At 63.3% G+C, this 14176-nt stretch overlaps 1 protein-coding gene across 4 annotated transcripts in view; it reads left to right on the top strand.

The window, feature by feature from the left end:
- The first annotated feature begins 3746 nt into the window (after positions 1-3746).
- Positions 3747-14176, top strand: part of Ttll10 (tubulin tyrosine ligase like 10) — a 27284-nt gene continuing 16854 nt past the window's right edge. For 2 of the 4 annotated variants that reach the window (XM_047526558.1, XM_047526532.1), the window contains exons 1-10: positions 4345-4885; positions 5512-5592; positions 5676-5811; positions 5954-6072; positions 6150-6279; positions 6920-6991; positions 7251-7336; positions 7682-7853; positions 8577-8748; positions 9099-9239. In XM_047526558.1, the coding sequence (XP_047382514.1) occupies positions 4543-4885; positions 5512-5592; positions 5676-5811; positions 5954-6072; positions 6150-6279; positions 6920-6991; positions 7251-7336; positions 7682-7853; positions 8577-8748; positions 9099-9239 (1452 nt within the window). In that variant the 5' untranslated portion in view covers positions 4345-4542. Of the gene's footprint in view, positions 3828-4344; positions 4886-5511; positions 5593-5675; positions 5812-5953; positions 6073-6149; positions 6280-6919; positions 6992-7250; positions 7337-7681; positions 7854-8576; positions 8749-9098; positions 9240-14176 lie in introns of those variants that run through there. The other 2 variants (XM_047526549.1, XM_047526540.1) reach the window with 2 other exon arrangements.

The raw sequence follows: 14176 nt of genomic DNA, 5'->3' as shown, positions 1-14176 counted from the left end.
AAGGGCAGAGCAGGCCCTGGAGTGGGGTGCAGGCCACATCTGCCTCCATGGGCTGAGTGGCCCCATGGGCCCACACCTAGGGCTTAGGTGGTCAGGGGGTGCTGCCCAGGTGCCAGCCTGGTGATGCGAAGGCAGGTTCTGGAAAGGCTGCGGAGCCCTGCATTCTCGGCCTGCCCCTAGGCTCCACGCTGCAGCCCCAGATGCAGATCAGGGAGGATGGGGAGCTGCCCCTCACTCAAGCTCTGGAAGCAGACCCACGCCCTCCTTGCAGCTGTACCAGAGCCCTCTGTCCCCTGAGAGCGTGAAGCAGGACCTTGGCATGGCCGTCAGGACTCTGAGAAGCCTGCAGGCGTGTGGTGTGCTGTGGAGGGACAAGTTCTTTGCTGTGATAAGAACTCGGAGTGAGGCCCTTCTGGAGTGTGACGACCCACCTATCAGACCCCATGTGAGCCGCTGACCCCAACCAGGCACTCCAGAACACAGGCTGCACCCCGAGGGCCACACGCCCAGCCTGGCCAACCTCCTAGCCTGTCCTGGTGTCAGGGGACCTCAGTGTCCCCACGGACCTCCTGCTGGTGGAGGGGACAGTGCCACCTGCCCCACAGGTTACTTCCACCCCAGGCAGTACTGTCGTGACTGAGAGCCTGGCCTGCTGAGTGTTCCCGCGAGACCCCTCCCCCTTACTCTGGAGACGTTGGGAACAACACTGTATGACAATAAATCATGTGATTCATGAAACTTTATCCTGATCACCTCCTTATTTAAACCATACAGAACAGACCCACAGCTTTGCAAAGGACCCGCTGAACACAGAGCCCTGGGAGAGGCTGCTCAGAGGGCCTGCAGCCCCGGCCATGCGCAGGGTGCCCCTCTCCCTCCCCAGCCCCGCCCCTGCTCACGGCCTGTCCTGCCCCTTCTGGGCATCTCATTAGATGGAGGAAAGCCCCCAGCAGGAACCACAGGGATGCCTGGTGACAGGGCAGAGATTTCCTGAGCCCTTGGTGCCACCCTGTGGGCAGGGCCACTTCCCCCAAACCTGGCTTGGTCTCCAAGAACCACCCAGGGACAATGGCAGTGGCCTGGCAAGGAGTTGGGACCTCCAGGCGCCTTGAAGGGAGGGGAAGGAGCCACTAGGGGAGTCCCGAGGATCTGTGCTCCCACCAGAAAGGAGAGGTCTTCAGGAGGAGGATGCAGGGCCCGCCACCCCCAGGGCCCCCCACAAGGCCACCACAAAGTTGGTCCAGGGATGCAAGCAGTCCTTTGTGGTGTGCACCCCAGAAAGTATCCTCCAAAGGTCAGGCTCCCCTCCCAGCCCAGGGGCCCCTCCTCTGGTTGAGGAGTGTCAAGGCTAGTGAGAGTGGGTGAGTCCTTCCCACTCAAGGTCAGCGGCTGCTGGCCACCTGCCCAGACCCGAGGTTGGCGGGGCCAAGGTGCAGGCCCAGGCTTGGGGGGCATTTGCCCACTTGGTCCAGGCTTGGTGGAGCGCTCCCTGGCCAGCCTCACTGCAGCCCCCACAAGGCTGACCTATGCTACCTAGGACAAGGATCTCCAGGGCCACCAAGGGACCAGGGTGCAGCAGGGCTGACTCCAAAGGCCACAGCAGCCACATGGTCAGGCAGGGTGCGCTGGTCCACCTCAGAAAGTAGTCCCCCGCCCACAGAAATAAGAAAGGGTGGAAAACCCCAGCTCCACCTCACTCACTCTGAGTAAGGGGTGGAAGCTCTTCAAGTCCAATCAGGCCCCAGTGCCAGGCATCTGTGTTGGGGAGGAGACTCAAGTGTGGGCAGCAGCACCTGCCGGGCACCTGGAAGGGCCTGGGGTGCTGTGTGAATGTCCTGGGCAGCTACAACAACCAACCTGGACTGGGTGCCCGGAAACAGCAGTTTATCCTCTCTCCAAGGCCTCTGGGCTAGCTGCCCTGCTGCCAGGGCTCCCGGGGACCCGCCTACCTCCTGGGCTCCTGGGGGCTCAGGTGTCTCTGGGCTTGTGGCTGCATCATCACTGTCTCTACCTCCTCGTGAGGAAGATGTGGGTCATTGGATTTAGGGCCCATCTGTTTGATCCAGGACGATGTCATCCGAGATCTAACTGAATCACATCTGCACAGATCTTTCTTCCTGAGTGAGGTCACACTTGGAGGCTCTGGGGTTTAGGACATGGTCCAGTCTCTGGGGACAGCCCCTGCAAGGGACTTCTCACAAGGTTCTGAAGGTGGTCATCAGGGGTGTGGGGCCCACATAGCTGGAGGCTCAGTTTGGAAGCAGGGGTCACACCTGTCCCAGGTGCCTCAACTGGAAGCACGTCACAAACAAACTGGCACCAAGGGCATCTCTGAGCCAGGCATGGGGTCAGATCCTAGGACACTGGGCCTGGGCTAAGGGGCCCCTGAGAAGGCTCAGAGAAGATCCTGGGAGGATTGGGAGGAGGGGGGAATGGGAGACAGTACTCCAGGCTATCCCCAGGGGAGTGTGCACACAATACCCCCCCAACCTCAGCTCCCCAGCCTCTGCCACCAGCTTGACCCCTCCAATCCCACCTCACTCCTGCCAGCTTCTCTGCTGGTGGGTCGCTCATCCACTAAAGCCCTTGTTTACCTCTGGGCCCAGCTGGATCACTGTTGCCAGGTAACAGTTGCTGGGACACAGTTGCCAGGTCACCACTGTTGTATCCCAGCAGAGGGCTCCCGAGACCTGTTGGGCAGGTAAGAGGGACAGGAGGGCCACCAGCCCGGGTCCTGGCTGGGGCTAAGGCTTGGCCCTGCCCTCCTGTGCTCCTCTCCAGTGCCTGCCCAGGAGCAGAGGAAGGAGGGGACCAGACAGAGACGGGTGGACAAGTGTTTGGCCCAGGACCAAGTCTGCCTGGAAGTGCAGCCTCCTGAGATCCACAGGACAGACTGCTTCCCCAGAGTCTCTGAGCTACTTCAGCACCTTCTCCAGCCCTGGGGGACCAGCTGCGAGCTGCTGGGTGCTTCCTCCCGGACACTGACACGCAGTCCTTCTCCTCAGGTTTAAAAGCCTCTCCTATCCATCACACCAGGGCGTGGTTTCCTGCTTGTCTTTTTATCTGACCAGGTAAAAAGTTTACCTTAAATTTATTTCAGAGTTGTGAGCCTTCTGCCTGGCTCCTCACCCTGGGTTTTCGCTTAGTCCTTGCCAACCATCCTGTGCAGAAGGCTCAGGACCATGACCTGCTCTGTGGACCACTTGCTCCCCATCTTCCCCTAGAGCCAGTGAACACACCCCTCTGGGGTGCAGCCACGTTTCTGGACTGGGGTGCATCCTCAGAGACCTTGAGCTGCAGTTCCCGGAGGGTGAGTGCTGCCTCAGCCCTTCCCGCTCCTGATGCACCGACCTGCCCAGCTCCTTTAAAAGGTCTCGTCCACGTGAATGACGAGGAGGATACTCACGGTGTATTTAGCTATAAGTGAAAACAGTAAGTGTGTAATATTGGAAAGGTCAGGTGGAAGTGCAAGGCTTATGGAAAGCAGGCCACACACAGGCCTGCCCAGTCCTTCAGGGTGTTCCCCAGGCTGCAGAGAGGAGTCCAGGGGTGGTGGGCAGAGCAAGTCACCCCACTGTCGCTGTGCCCTGTGCAAACTGCTGTCCGCAGGGCCAGGTGGCCTCCCCAGCAGGCCTCTGACAGCGGTGTCTTCTCCCCTCCACCTCCTGAGTTGTCCCACACCCAGCTCTCCTGACACTGTCCCAAAACACATGTACACTCTGCCCCATTTTCTGCAGGCACCCAGCCTTAACCAAGGAGTCTTCCTGTTCAGCACGGGGTCTCAGGGCGCTCTCGGCGCCTGCTCCAGAAGCCCAGTTTCACACCAGGTGCCCAGCAGCCCAGGCCGCTGCCCCTCCCCAGCTCTGTGACTATGGGACTCGGGTCTCTGGACTTCCTCTCCGGGGCTGGGAAACCTGGGTCCCTGGGCTTCCCTCTGAATTGTGGTTTCCTTTTCCTCTTCACCATCACTTTGTGGGGCAGACACAAAGCCTGCCCAGTCAAGAGTCACGTGGTCACTGTCCTCACTGGCTTCCTCCTCTGCCCAGTGGTCTGTGCAGAGCTGGTTTTTCTCCTGGAGATGACCTGCCCCACCTGGGAGCCTCAATTCCCGCCCCAGCCGTGGTGCCCGTGCTGTCCCCCTGACCTGCCCACCTGGGCTGCAGCCCACGGCTCAAGCTCGGTTAAGCTTCAGAAAGCCCTCACCTCCCAACTGGGTTGGTTTTCTCCATGTTGAGGCAGAAGAACCCGCCGAGGAAATGACTAAAAGCTCCCTGACTTGGCCCCAAATTGACCACGCACACAAATCGGGCAGCATCCAGGGATCTGGGGCAGGTGGGGCAGTGACCTGCAGCTGCAGAGGGCCATGAAGGGTAGCAGCATGGGCTGGGAGGCCCCCTCTGGCCCCCCATTCCTCAAGATGGGCACACCCACCCCAGTGGGCCTGACGGCCAACGTCCTTACAGCCAGCAACGGGGCCGTGTGCAGAGGGGCCAGGACAGTCCCCGCAGCAGAGGATTCAGCCGGCAGAGACAGGGCAAAGAGATGGCCTCACCCCCACTGGCCACCAGGCCCCTCAGCCGCCATGGAGATGGGAGCCAGCCGCAAGCAGAAGCCACAGTGTGGGACTCAGGGAGGAGTCCTTCCCCAGGCAGGGCGGGCCTGGCCACCTGCCCCATCCAAGGGCTGAGGCCTCGGGCTGCCCGACGGCCCCAGAGGGGGGTGGGGGCTGCATCTTCCCCACGGGGCACTCACCCCCCTGTCCCCATGCCCGCGCCCCACAGCCGCACCCGCTTCATCCACCGCCGGGCTCAGCCCACCCGGACCCACATCTGCTCCAAGAGACCCAAGCGCCCCAGGATCCGTCGGTGCCGCCCCGGGGCGCAGAGTGAGTGCGGGCCTGCCGGCTGGCTCCGCCCTGGCAGCGCCTTCCTGGGGCAGCGCCCCATCCCAAGGGGGGTGATCTCAGGATGGGACCAAGTGTGGGAGTCAGGCTGACAGGCAGAGAGGGCACCCTGCTGTCCCCAGCCTGAGGGCTCCAACTGCCCATGTGCTGCCCCCACGGGCAGCCATAGTGGGCACTGCCCCTCACTCCGCCCCTGGCAGCTCCCATCTCCCCCAACTGACAATGGCTCCTTGGGTCACCCATGACATCATCATGGACATTGTGACCCCTGCCTCTGGGGACCTCCCTGCACCATGTCTGCTCACGGCCACAGCCTCAAACCTCAGCCCCTTTCCTGCACAGAGCTCCCGCCCGGTTGGTAAGGAGGGTGGGGGTGAGGCTCCCTGCAGGGGCCCTGCCCCAGCCCTGGCCCCTGCCCCACCTGAGCTGGGCCTAGAGAGTGGTGACGCATCCCTCTGCTGTGTGTTGGCCCCAGGGTCCCTAGTCAGGTCTCTGCTGGGCTGCGGTGGGGCCCAGAGAGGCTGGGTGAGCACCAGGAGCCCTGCCATGGCCGGCATGGGGATGGCAGAGTGGGGCCTCCTCAGCAGCACTGGCCCCACACTCCCCAGGCTGGGCCCATGAGAGACAGATGGGGAGCAGTGGAAAGGAGGGTCTCCTGCCTCAGCTGAGCCAGCAGGACCAAGATGCAGGTGGGCTACAGGCAGCCCTGAGGGGGTGGGGAGAGCCCTGTGGTCCAGGAACCCAGGGCCCCTGACCAGCTGCTTGCCTGCAGACCTCCCGGACAACACAGATGCTGCCAAGGCCCCAGCAGCCTCCCCGGAGGGGCTCCCACTGGAGGGGGACAAGCAGACGCCCAGCACCGGGCAGGGCCCCTTCTTCTACATCGGAGGCACCAATGGGGCGTCCATGTGAGTGGACCTGAGTGGGCCTGGGTGGCCCTGTCTGCCCTCACACCCTTGCCACCAGGTCTGTCCCCACACTGCTGCCTGCAGTCCCCTTGCTGTCCTCTGGGGACCTCTGGCCTGGGGTCACGCTGCCGTCCACCCACAGAATCAGCGCCTACTGCAGGAGCAAAGGCTGGCAGCGCACCCAGGACAGCCGGCGGGAGGACTACAAGCTGAAGTGGTGTGAGACCAAGTGCCGGGACAGCTACTGCAGCTTCCGGGAAGGTGGGGGGCACCCCAGCTGGGGGTGGGCTCCGGGTCCCGCGGCACCGCCCACACGCCACCCCTCCTTGTCCTGCCAGGCCAGCAGCTGCTCTTCCAGCTCCCCAACAACAAGCTGCTCACCACCAAGATCGGGCTGCTCAGCGCCCTGCGGGAGCACGCTCGCGCACTGAGCAAGGTCAACAAGGTGCCGCCGTGCAGCCAGCCCAAGTGAGCCCGCCTGCCCGGGGGGCATCGCCCTGGCCGCAGGGCACACCTGCCTCCATCGCCCGCCCTCCCCCAGTCCCTGAGCCCACTGCTGTCCCCACGCCCGGGCTCTCGGGGCTAGCCCCCATCTGAGCCGTCAGCGGCCCTCTGGTCCTGAGTAGCCTCCCGAGACCTGCCAGCCCTCCACCCGCCAGTTTGCCTCCACCCCAGTCCTGCTACCTGCTGCAGTCCTTGTCCACCACCCCTGCCGTCCATCCTTCCTGCCATTCCCAAGCATCCTCTGGCCATGTACCAGGTCCTCCCTTCAACCCTGCCACACAGTCCAGCCCCTCCATCCAGGCACCAGGCTCCTCTGCTCACTGCCCAGTTCAACACTCATCCCATCTGCCCACCATCTGCCACCCCATCACCTGCCTGTCAAGCAGACAGCTAGCCGTGTCCACCCACCATCTGGTCATCCACGGGGTGTCCACTTGCCACTCTCTTCTATTGCTCTGTTCTCATGACATCCATCTGTCCAGCAGACCACCTGCCTGCCCCCGTCCACCTCTGTGACCAGCTGTCCTCCATCTCTCCAGGCCCCCCATTCATTCTCCACTGTGGAGGTGGTCACTCAGGCCAGGGCCTGTGTCCCTCTCTGCAGATGTGGAAAGGACACGGCAGTGACCCTCGAGGAGCTCACATGGACCCATCCAGGATGCCTCGGGCCACAGAGGTAAGTGCGCCCGGTTCTGGTCCTGGGGCTGGAAGTGGGGTGCCTCCAGAAGAGTGAGGGCAGGGTGGGGCAGGGCCACCAGCCTCTACAGCAGAGGCCAGCGGTGTGGGGGTCCGAGGCATGCCCTGGCTAGGCAGAGTGCAAAGGTCCTGCAGGGACACACTAGGTCACCTGGGGACCAGGCCAGGCCCCCAGAGCACTGCCAAGCCTGAGGCAGGGAGCAGCCTGCCACGTTCTCTCCGCCTCCCTGCTCCCCCAGGGCTCTGAAAATGGAAGACTTTTTCCCAGAGACCTATCGTCTGGACGTCAGGGACGAGAGACAGGCTTTCTTCACCCTGTTTGACGGTGAGAGGCTGCAGACCACCAGGTTCAGGGTGGGAGCGGGCAGCAGCCTGCAGGGAGCAGAGCACGTCCAGGGGGGCGTGGAGGAGGCTGGTGGGGGCAAGGCTGGAGAGGGGAGGGCCCGGGCGCTGGAGGAGGCCCGAGGACCGGCGGGCAGGGCCAGCTGAGGCATGGGCAGGGCGCCAGGGCAGGGCGGGGCCCCAGGTCCAGTGTCGGGCTGAGGGTGGGGAGTGGGGAGCGTCCTGGCCAGGTCCGGGGAAGGTGACCGGAGCTGTGGTGTGGTCAGGGCCCCCGCGGCCCGGGCTGGGGGTGGGACGGGGCCGGAGGCTCAGCGGGTGCTCCCTGCAGAAACCCAGGTATGGATCTGCAAGCCCACGGCCTCCAACCAGGGCAAGGGCATCTTTCTGATCAGGAGCCAGGAGGAGGCCGCCGCCCTGCAGGCCAAGGCCCAGAGCATGGAGGACGACCCCCTCTACCGCAAGATGCCCTTCCGGGCACCTCAGGCACGGGTGGTGCAGAGGTGTGGGCATGGGCTCCAGGAGGGCCTGGGTGGGGGCTGATCCAGACTAGACGGTCCCTGTGAGGGCTGTGGTCGCCAGCAGGGCCAGAGCGGTCCCCAAACACAGGTGCGAGGCCCGGGCAGCTTGGGGAGGACTGCCCCCCCTACAGCCAGCTCCTCCACTCCCCAGCCAGGGCAGCCTCCAGTCCACCAGAGCTGACTGCTGCCTCCAGGCAGCTCCAGCCCTCTGCGCCACAGGGGCAGGAGTAGGGACTGGCCTCAAGAAGGTCCCATGGACCTCAGCTCTGCCAGCCTGGACTCAGCTCTGGCCATAGCTGCTGCCTGTCCTCCCCACTGTCCAGTCGGCCCTGCCAGGCACTGTTCTCTGCCTCTGGTCTTGAAGACCTGAGCCCCGCACCCCGTCTGCCCCTAGGCCACTCCTCCTTCACCGCCTCCGGAGCCCTTCCTCCTGCGGGCCACCCTCGCCTGCCGGGGCCCACCCGCCCCCACTCCAGGCCCCTTGAGAGAGCCCCACACTGAGGCAGCGGCTGAGGTCAGCACGCCAGGCCCTCCCTTCTTCCCAACTCCCCTGACCCGTCCAGGCTCAGGAACATCCCCTGCCATGGACACTGCCCAGCCAGAGGCCACAGCCGGGACAGGGAGTGCTGAGGGGAGGTAGGGGAGTGAGGGGACACAGGCCAGGCGGGCAGGGCAGCTCAGTCCCAGCAGCCGTACGGGCCCCAGGTACATCCAGAACCCACTGCTGCTGGACGGGAAGAAGTTCGACGTCCGGTCCTACCTGCTCATCGCCTGTGCTATGCCCTACATGGTTTTCTTTGGCCACGGCTATGCCCGCCTCACCCTCAGCCTCTACGACCCCCATTCCAGCGACCTCAGTGGCCACTTGACCAACCAGGTAAGGAGCCCTCGCAGGCGAGAGGGCCTTCCCTGAGGCTTGGGGTGGGCTGCTCGGGAAGGGTGCAGAGGGTAGCGGCAGGCACCCCAGGCCCCCCTGCCTCACACCATGGCAGGGCCTGCCGCCCGGCACCCAGCTTGGCTCCCACCTGGCGTGCTACGGAAGGGCCTCGAGGGAGGACTCCAGGGCAGGAGACCCCTGCGAGAACCCGGGGTCTTGCTGGCTGTGGGAGGCTTGGTGGATCCATGTGTTTGCAGGAGGATCTCCATAGGCAGGTCCCTGCAGGACCTGGGGTAGCAGGGTCAGGCCTCCGCCATGGAGGCAGCCTCCAACCCGGCTCTTGTCCCCAGTTCATGCAGAAGAAAAGCCCCTTGTATGTGCTGCTCAAGGAGGATACGGTGTGGAGCATGGACCACCTCAACAGCTACATCAATGACAAGTTCAGGAAGACCAAGGGCCTCCCCCGAGACTGGGTCTTCACCACCTTCACGGTCCGTCCGCAGTGGTACCCACTCCTGCTAGGGGCAGGGCGGGGTGCTCGGGCTGGGATCCATGGACGAGACTGAAGCTGTGTCTGCGTGTGCGCTCTGAGTGATGCTTCTCAAAGCTGCCGACAGCTGTAGCCACTGCCCGGTGGCCACCAGCAGCCCAGGCAGAGGAGCCCCAACATGGTCCACTGAGGGTCCCTGCTGGGCTGGGTGACGGCAGTACAGCTCAACCACACACCCACAGTGAGAAAGCTGACACCAGCAACCAGAGGGGTCACAGGCCAGAGAGGGCTCTCCTAATTAAGGGTCATCTGGGGCAGGTGTCATTTCTCCGGGTTATTACCTACTGGGCACTGCGAACGATCCTGGCAGTAAGGGCCACTGAGGAGTTGGGCAGGAGGTGCGGTTAGAATAGGCTCCACAGAGGGACCTCGCCTTGTTCAGCCTGAACTGACCAAAACCGATCAACTGCTGCCCATACACCACTCCTACACAGGGCACCATGGGATGTGGAGGCCACCACTGTGAGTTGCCTCCAGTCATTCTCTCCTGCCCCCAAAATGCATATGACTCAAAATCCACCATTTAAAGATAAACAGTGGATTCCACCATACCAGGACCGTCTTATCCCACTATCCCTGCAGAGTGTCCTGCAGTGGGACGAGTGTGTGACCTCCTCCTGGGTGTCCCGCAGTGGGACATGTGTGTGACCTCCTCCTGGGTGTCCCGCAGTGGGACATGTGTGTGACCTCCCCCTGGGTGTCCCGCAGTGGGACGTGTGTGTGACCTCCTCCTGGGTGTCCCGCAGTGGGACGTGTGTGTGACCTCCTCCTGGGTGTCCCGCAGTGGGACATGTGTGTGACCTCCTCCTGTGTGTCCCGCAGTGGGACGTGTGTGTGACCTCCTCATGGATGTCCTTCAGTGGGACGTGTGGGTGACCTCCTCCTGGGTGTCCAGCAGTGGGACGTGTGTGTGACCTCCTCATGGATGTCCTTCAGTGGGACGTGTGTGTGACCTCCTCCTGGGTGTCCAGCAGTGGGACGTGTGTGACCTCCCCCTGGATGTCCCGCAGTGGGACGTGTGTGTGACCTCCTCCTGTGTGTCCCGCAGTGGGACGTGTGTGACCTCCTCCTGTGTGTCCCGCAGTGGGACGTGTGTGTGACCTCCTCCTGTGTGTCCCGCAGTGGGACGTGTGTGACCTCCTCCTGTGTGTCCCGCAGTGGGACTTTGTGTGACCTCCTCCTGTGTGTCCCGCAGTGGGACGTGTGTGACCTCCTCCTGTGTGTCCCGCAGTGGGACTTTGTGTGACCTCCCCCTGTGTGTCCCGCAGTGGGACGTGTGTGTGACCTCCTCCTGTGTGTCCCGCAGTGTGACTTTGTGTGACCTCCCCCTGGGTGTCCCGCAGTGGGACGTGTGTGTGACCTCCCCCTGGGTGTCCCGCAGTGGGACGTGTGTGTGACCTCCTCCTGTGTGTCCCGCAGTGGGACATGTGTGACCTCCTCCTGTGTGTCCCGCAGTGGGACTTTGTGTGACCTCCTCCTGTGTGTCCCGCAGTGGGACGTGTGTGTGACCTCCTCCTGTGTGTCCCGCAGTGTGACTTTGTGTGACCTCCTCCTGTGTGTCCCGCACTGGGACATGTGTGTGACCTCCTCCTGTGTGTCCCGCAGTGGGACGTGTGTGTGACCTCCTCTTGTGTGTCCCGCAGTGGGACTTTGTGTGACCTCCCCCTGTGTGTCCCGCAGTGGGACGTGTGTGACCTCCCCCTGGATGTCCCGCAGTGGGACGTGTGTGTGACCTCCTCCTGTGTGTCCCGCAGTGGGACATGTGTGACCTCCCCCTGTGTGTCCCGCAGTGGGACGTGTGTGTGACCTCCTCCTGTGTGTCCCGCAGTGGGACGTGTGTGTGACCTCCTCTTGTGTGTCCCGCAGTGGGACTTTGTGTGACCTCCCCCTGTGTGTCCCGCAGTGGGACGTGTGTGTGACCTCCTCCTGTGTGTCCCGCAGTGGGACGTGTGTGACCTCCTCCTGTGTGTCCCGCAGTGGGACATGTGTGACCTCCCCCTGGATGTCCCGCAGTGTGACTTTGTGTGACCTCCCCCTGGGTGTCCCGCAGTGGGACTTTGTGTGACCTCCTCCTGTGTGTCCCGCAGTGGGACGTGTGTGTGACCTCCTCCTGGGTGTCCCGCAGTGGGACATGTGTGACCTCCCCCTGGGTGTCCCGCAGTGGGACATGTGGGTGACCTCCCCCTGTGTGTCCCACAGTGGGACGTGTGTGACCTCCTCCTGTGTGTCCCGCAGTGGGACATGTGTGTGACCTCCTCCTGTGTGTCCCGCAGTGGGACGTGTGTGTGACCTCCTCTTGTGTGTCCCGCAGTGTGACTTTGTGTGACCTCCCCCTGGGTGTCCCGCAGTGGGACGTGTGTGACCTCCCCCTGGATGTCCCGCAGTGGGACGTGTGTGTGACCTCCTCCTGGGTGTCCCGCAGTGGGACGTGTGTGTGACCTCCCCCTGTGTGTCCCGCAGTGGGACGTGTGTGTGACCTCCTCCTGTGTGTCCCGCAGTGGGACGTGTGTGTGACCTCCTCTTGTGTGTCCCGCAGTGGGACTTTGTGTGACCTCCCCCTGTGTGTCCCGCAGTGGGACGTGTGTGTGACCTCCTCCTGTGTGTCCCGCAGTGGGACGTGTGTGACCTCCTCCTGTGTGTCCCGCAGTGGGACATGTGTGACCTCCCCCTGGGTGTCCCGCAGTGGGACATGTGTGACCTCCCCCTGGATGTCCCGCAGTGTGACTTTGTGTGACCTCCCCCTGGGTGTCCCGCAGTGGGACGTGTGGGTGACCTCCCCCTGGGTGTCCCGCAGTGGGACATGTGTGACCTCCCCCTGGGTGTCCCGCAGTGGGACGTGTGTGTGACCTCCTCCTGTGTGTCCCGCAGTGGGACGTGTGTGACCTCCTCCTGTGTGTCCCGCAGTGGGACATGTGTGACCTCCCCCTGGGTGTCCCGCAGTGGGACGTGTGTGACCTCCTCCTGTGTGTCCCACAGTGGGACGTGTGTGTGACCTCCTCTTGTGTGTCCCGCAGTGGGACTTTGTGTGACCTCCCCCTGTGTGTCCCGCAGTGGGACGTGTGTGTGACCTCCTCCTGTGTGTCCCGCAGTGTGACTTTGTGTGACCTCCCCCTGGGTGTCCCGCAGTGGGACGTGTGTGTGACCTCCCCCTGTGTGTCCCGCAGTGGGACACGTGTGACCTCCTCCTGTGTGTCCCGCAGTGGGACGTGTGGGTGACCTCCCCCTGTGTGTCCCGCAGTGGGACGTGTGTGTGACCTCCTCCTGTGTGTCCCGCAGTGGGACATGTGTGACCTCCTCCTGTGTGTCCCGCAGTGTGACTTTGTGTGACCTCCCCCTGGGTGTCCCGCAGTGGGACGTGTGGGTGACCTCCCCCTGTGTGTCCCGCAGTGGGACGTGTGTGTGACCTCCTCCTGTGTGTCCCGCAGTGGGACACGTGTGACCTCCTCCTGTGTGTCCCGCAGTGGGACGTGTGTGTGACCTCCTCCTGTGTGTCCCGCAGTTGGACGTGTGTGACCTCCTCCTGTGTGTCCCGCAGTGGGACTTTGTGTGACCTCCTCCTGTGTGTCCCGCAGTGGGACTTTGTGTGACCTCCTCCTGTGTGTCCCGCAGTGGGACACGTGTGACCTCCTCCTGTGTGTCCCGCAGTGGGACTTTGTGTGACCTCCTCCTGTGTGTCCCGCAGTTGGACGTGTGTGACCTCCTCCTGTGTGTCCCGCAGTGGGACTTTGTGTGACCTCCTCCTGTGTGTCCCGCAGTGGGACGTGTGTGTGACCTCCTCCTGTGTGTCCCGCAGTGGGACGTGTGTGACCTCCTCCTGTGTGTCCCGCAGTGGGACATGTGTGACCTCCTCCTGTGTGTCCCGCAGTGTGACTTTGTGTGACCTCCCCCTGGGTGTCCCGCAGTGGGACGTGTGTGTGACCTCCCCGTGTGTCCCGCAGTGGGACGTGTGTGTGACCTCCTCCTGTGTGTCCCGCAGTGGGACATGTGTGACCTCCTCCTGTGTGTCCCGCAGTGGGACTTTGTGTGACCTCCCCCTGTGTGTCCCACAGTGGGACGTGTGTGACCTCCTCCTGTGTGTCCCGCAGTGGGACATGTGTGACCTCCTCCTGTGTGTCCCGCAGTGGGACGTGTGTGTGACCTCCCCGTGTGTCCCGCAGTGGGACGTGTGTGTGACCTCCTCCTGTGTGTCCCGCAGTGGGACTTTGTGTGACCTCCCCCTGTGTGTCCCGCAGTGGGACGTGTGTGTGACCTCCTCCTGTGTGTCCCGCAGTGTGACTTTGTGTGACCTCCTCCTGTGTGTCCCGCAGTGGGACATGTGTGACCTCCCCCTGGGTGTCCCGCAGTGTGACTTTGTGTGACCTCCCCCTGGGTGTCCCGCAGTGGGACGTGTGGGTGACCTCCCCCTGTGTGTCCCGCAGTGGGACGTGTGTGTGACCTCCTCCTGTGTGTCCCGCAGTGGGACTTTGTGTGACCTCCTCCTGTGTGTCCCGCAGTGGGACGTGTGTGACCTCCTCCTGTGTGTCCCGCAGTGGGACTTTGTGTGACCTCCTCCTGTGTGTCCCGCAGTGGGACGTGTGTGACCTCCTCCTGTGTGTCCCGCAGTGGGACATGTGTGACCTCCCCCTGGGTGTCCCGCAGTGGGACGTGTGTGACCTCCTCCTGTGTGTCCCACAGTGGGACGTGTGTGTGACCTCCTCTTGTGTGTCCCGCAGTGGGACTTTGTGTGACCTCCCCCTGTGTGTCCCGCAGTGGGACGTGTGTGTGACCTCCTCCTGTGTGTCCCGCAGTGTGACTTTGTGTGACCTCCCCCTGGGTGTCCCGCAGTGGGACGTGTGGGTGACCTCCCCCTGGGTGTCCCGCAGTGGGACGTGTGTGTGA

The sequence above is a fragment of the Sciurus carolinensis genome, chromosome 1 (genome assembly GCF_902686445.1).
Source record: "Sciurus carolinensis chromosome 1, mSciCar1.2, whole genome shotgun sequence".
NCBI lineage: Eukaryota > Metazoa > Chordata > Mammalia > Rodentia > Sciuridae > Sciurus > Sciurus carolinensis.
Note: the sequence above shows the minus strand (reverse complement) of the source record. Positions and strands in the feature narration are given on the sequence as shown.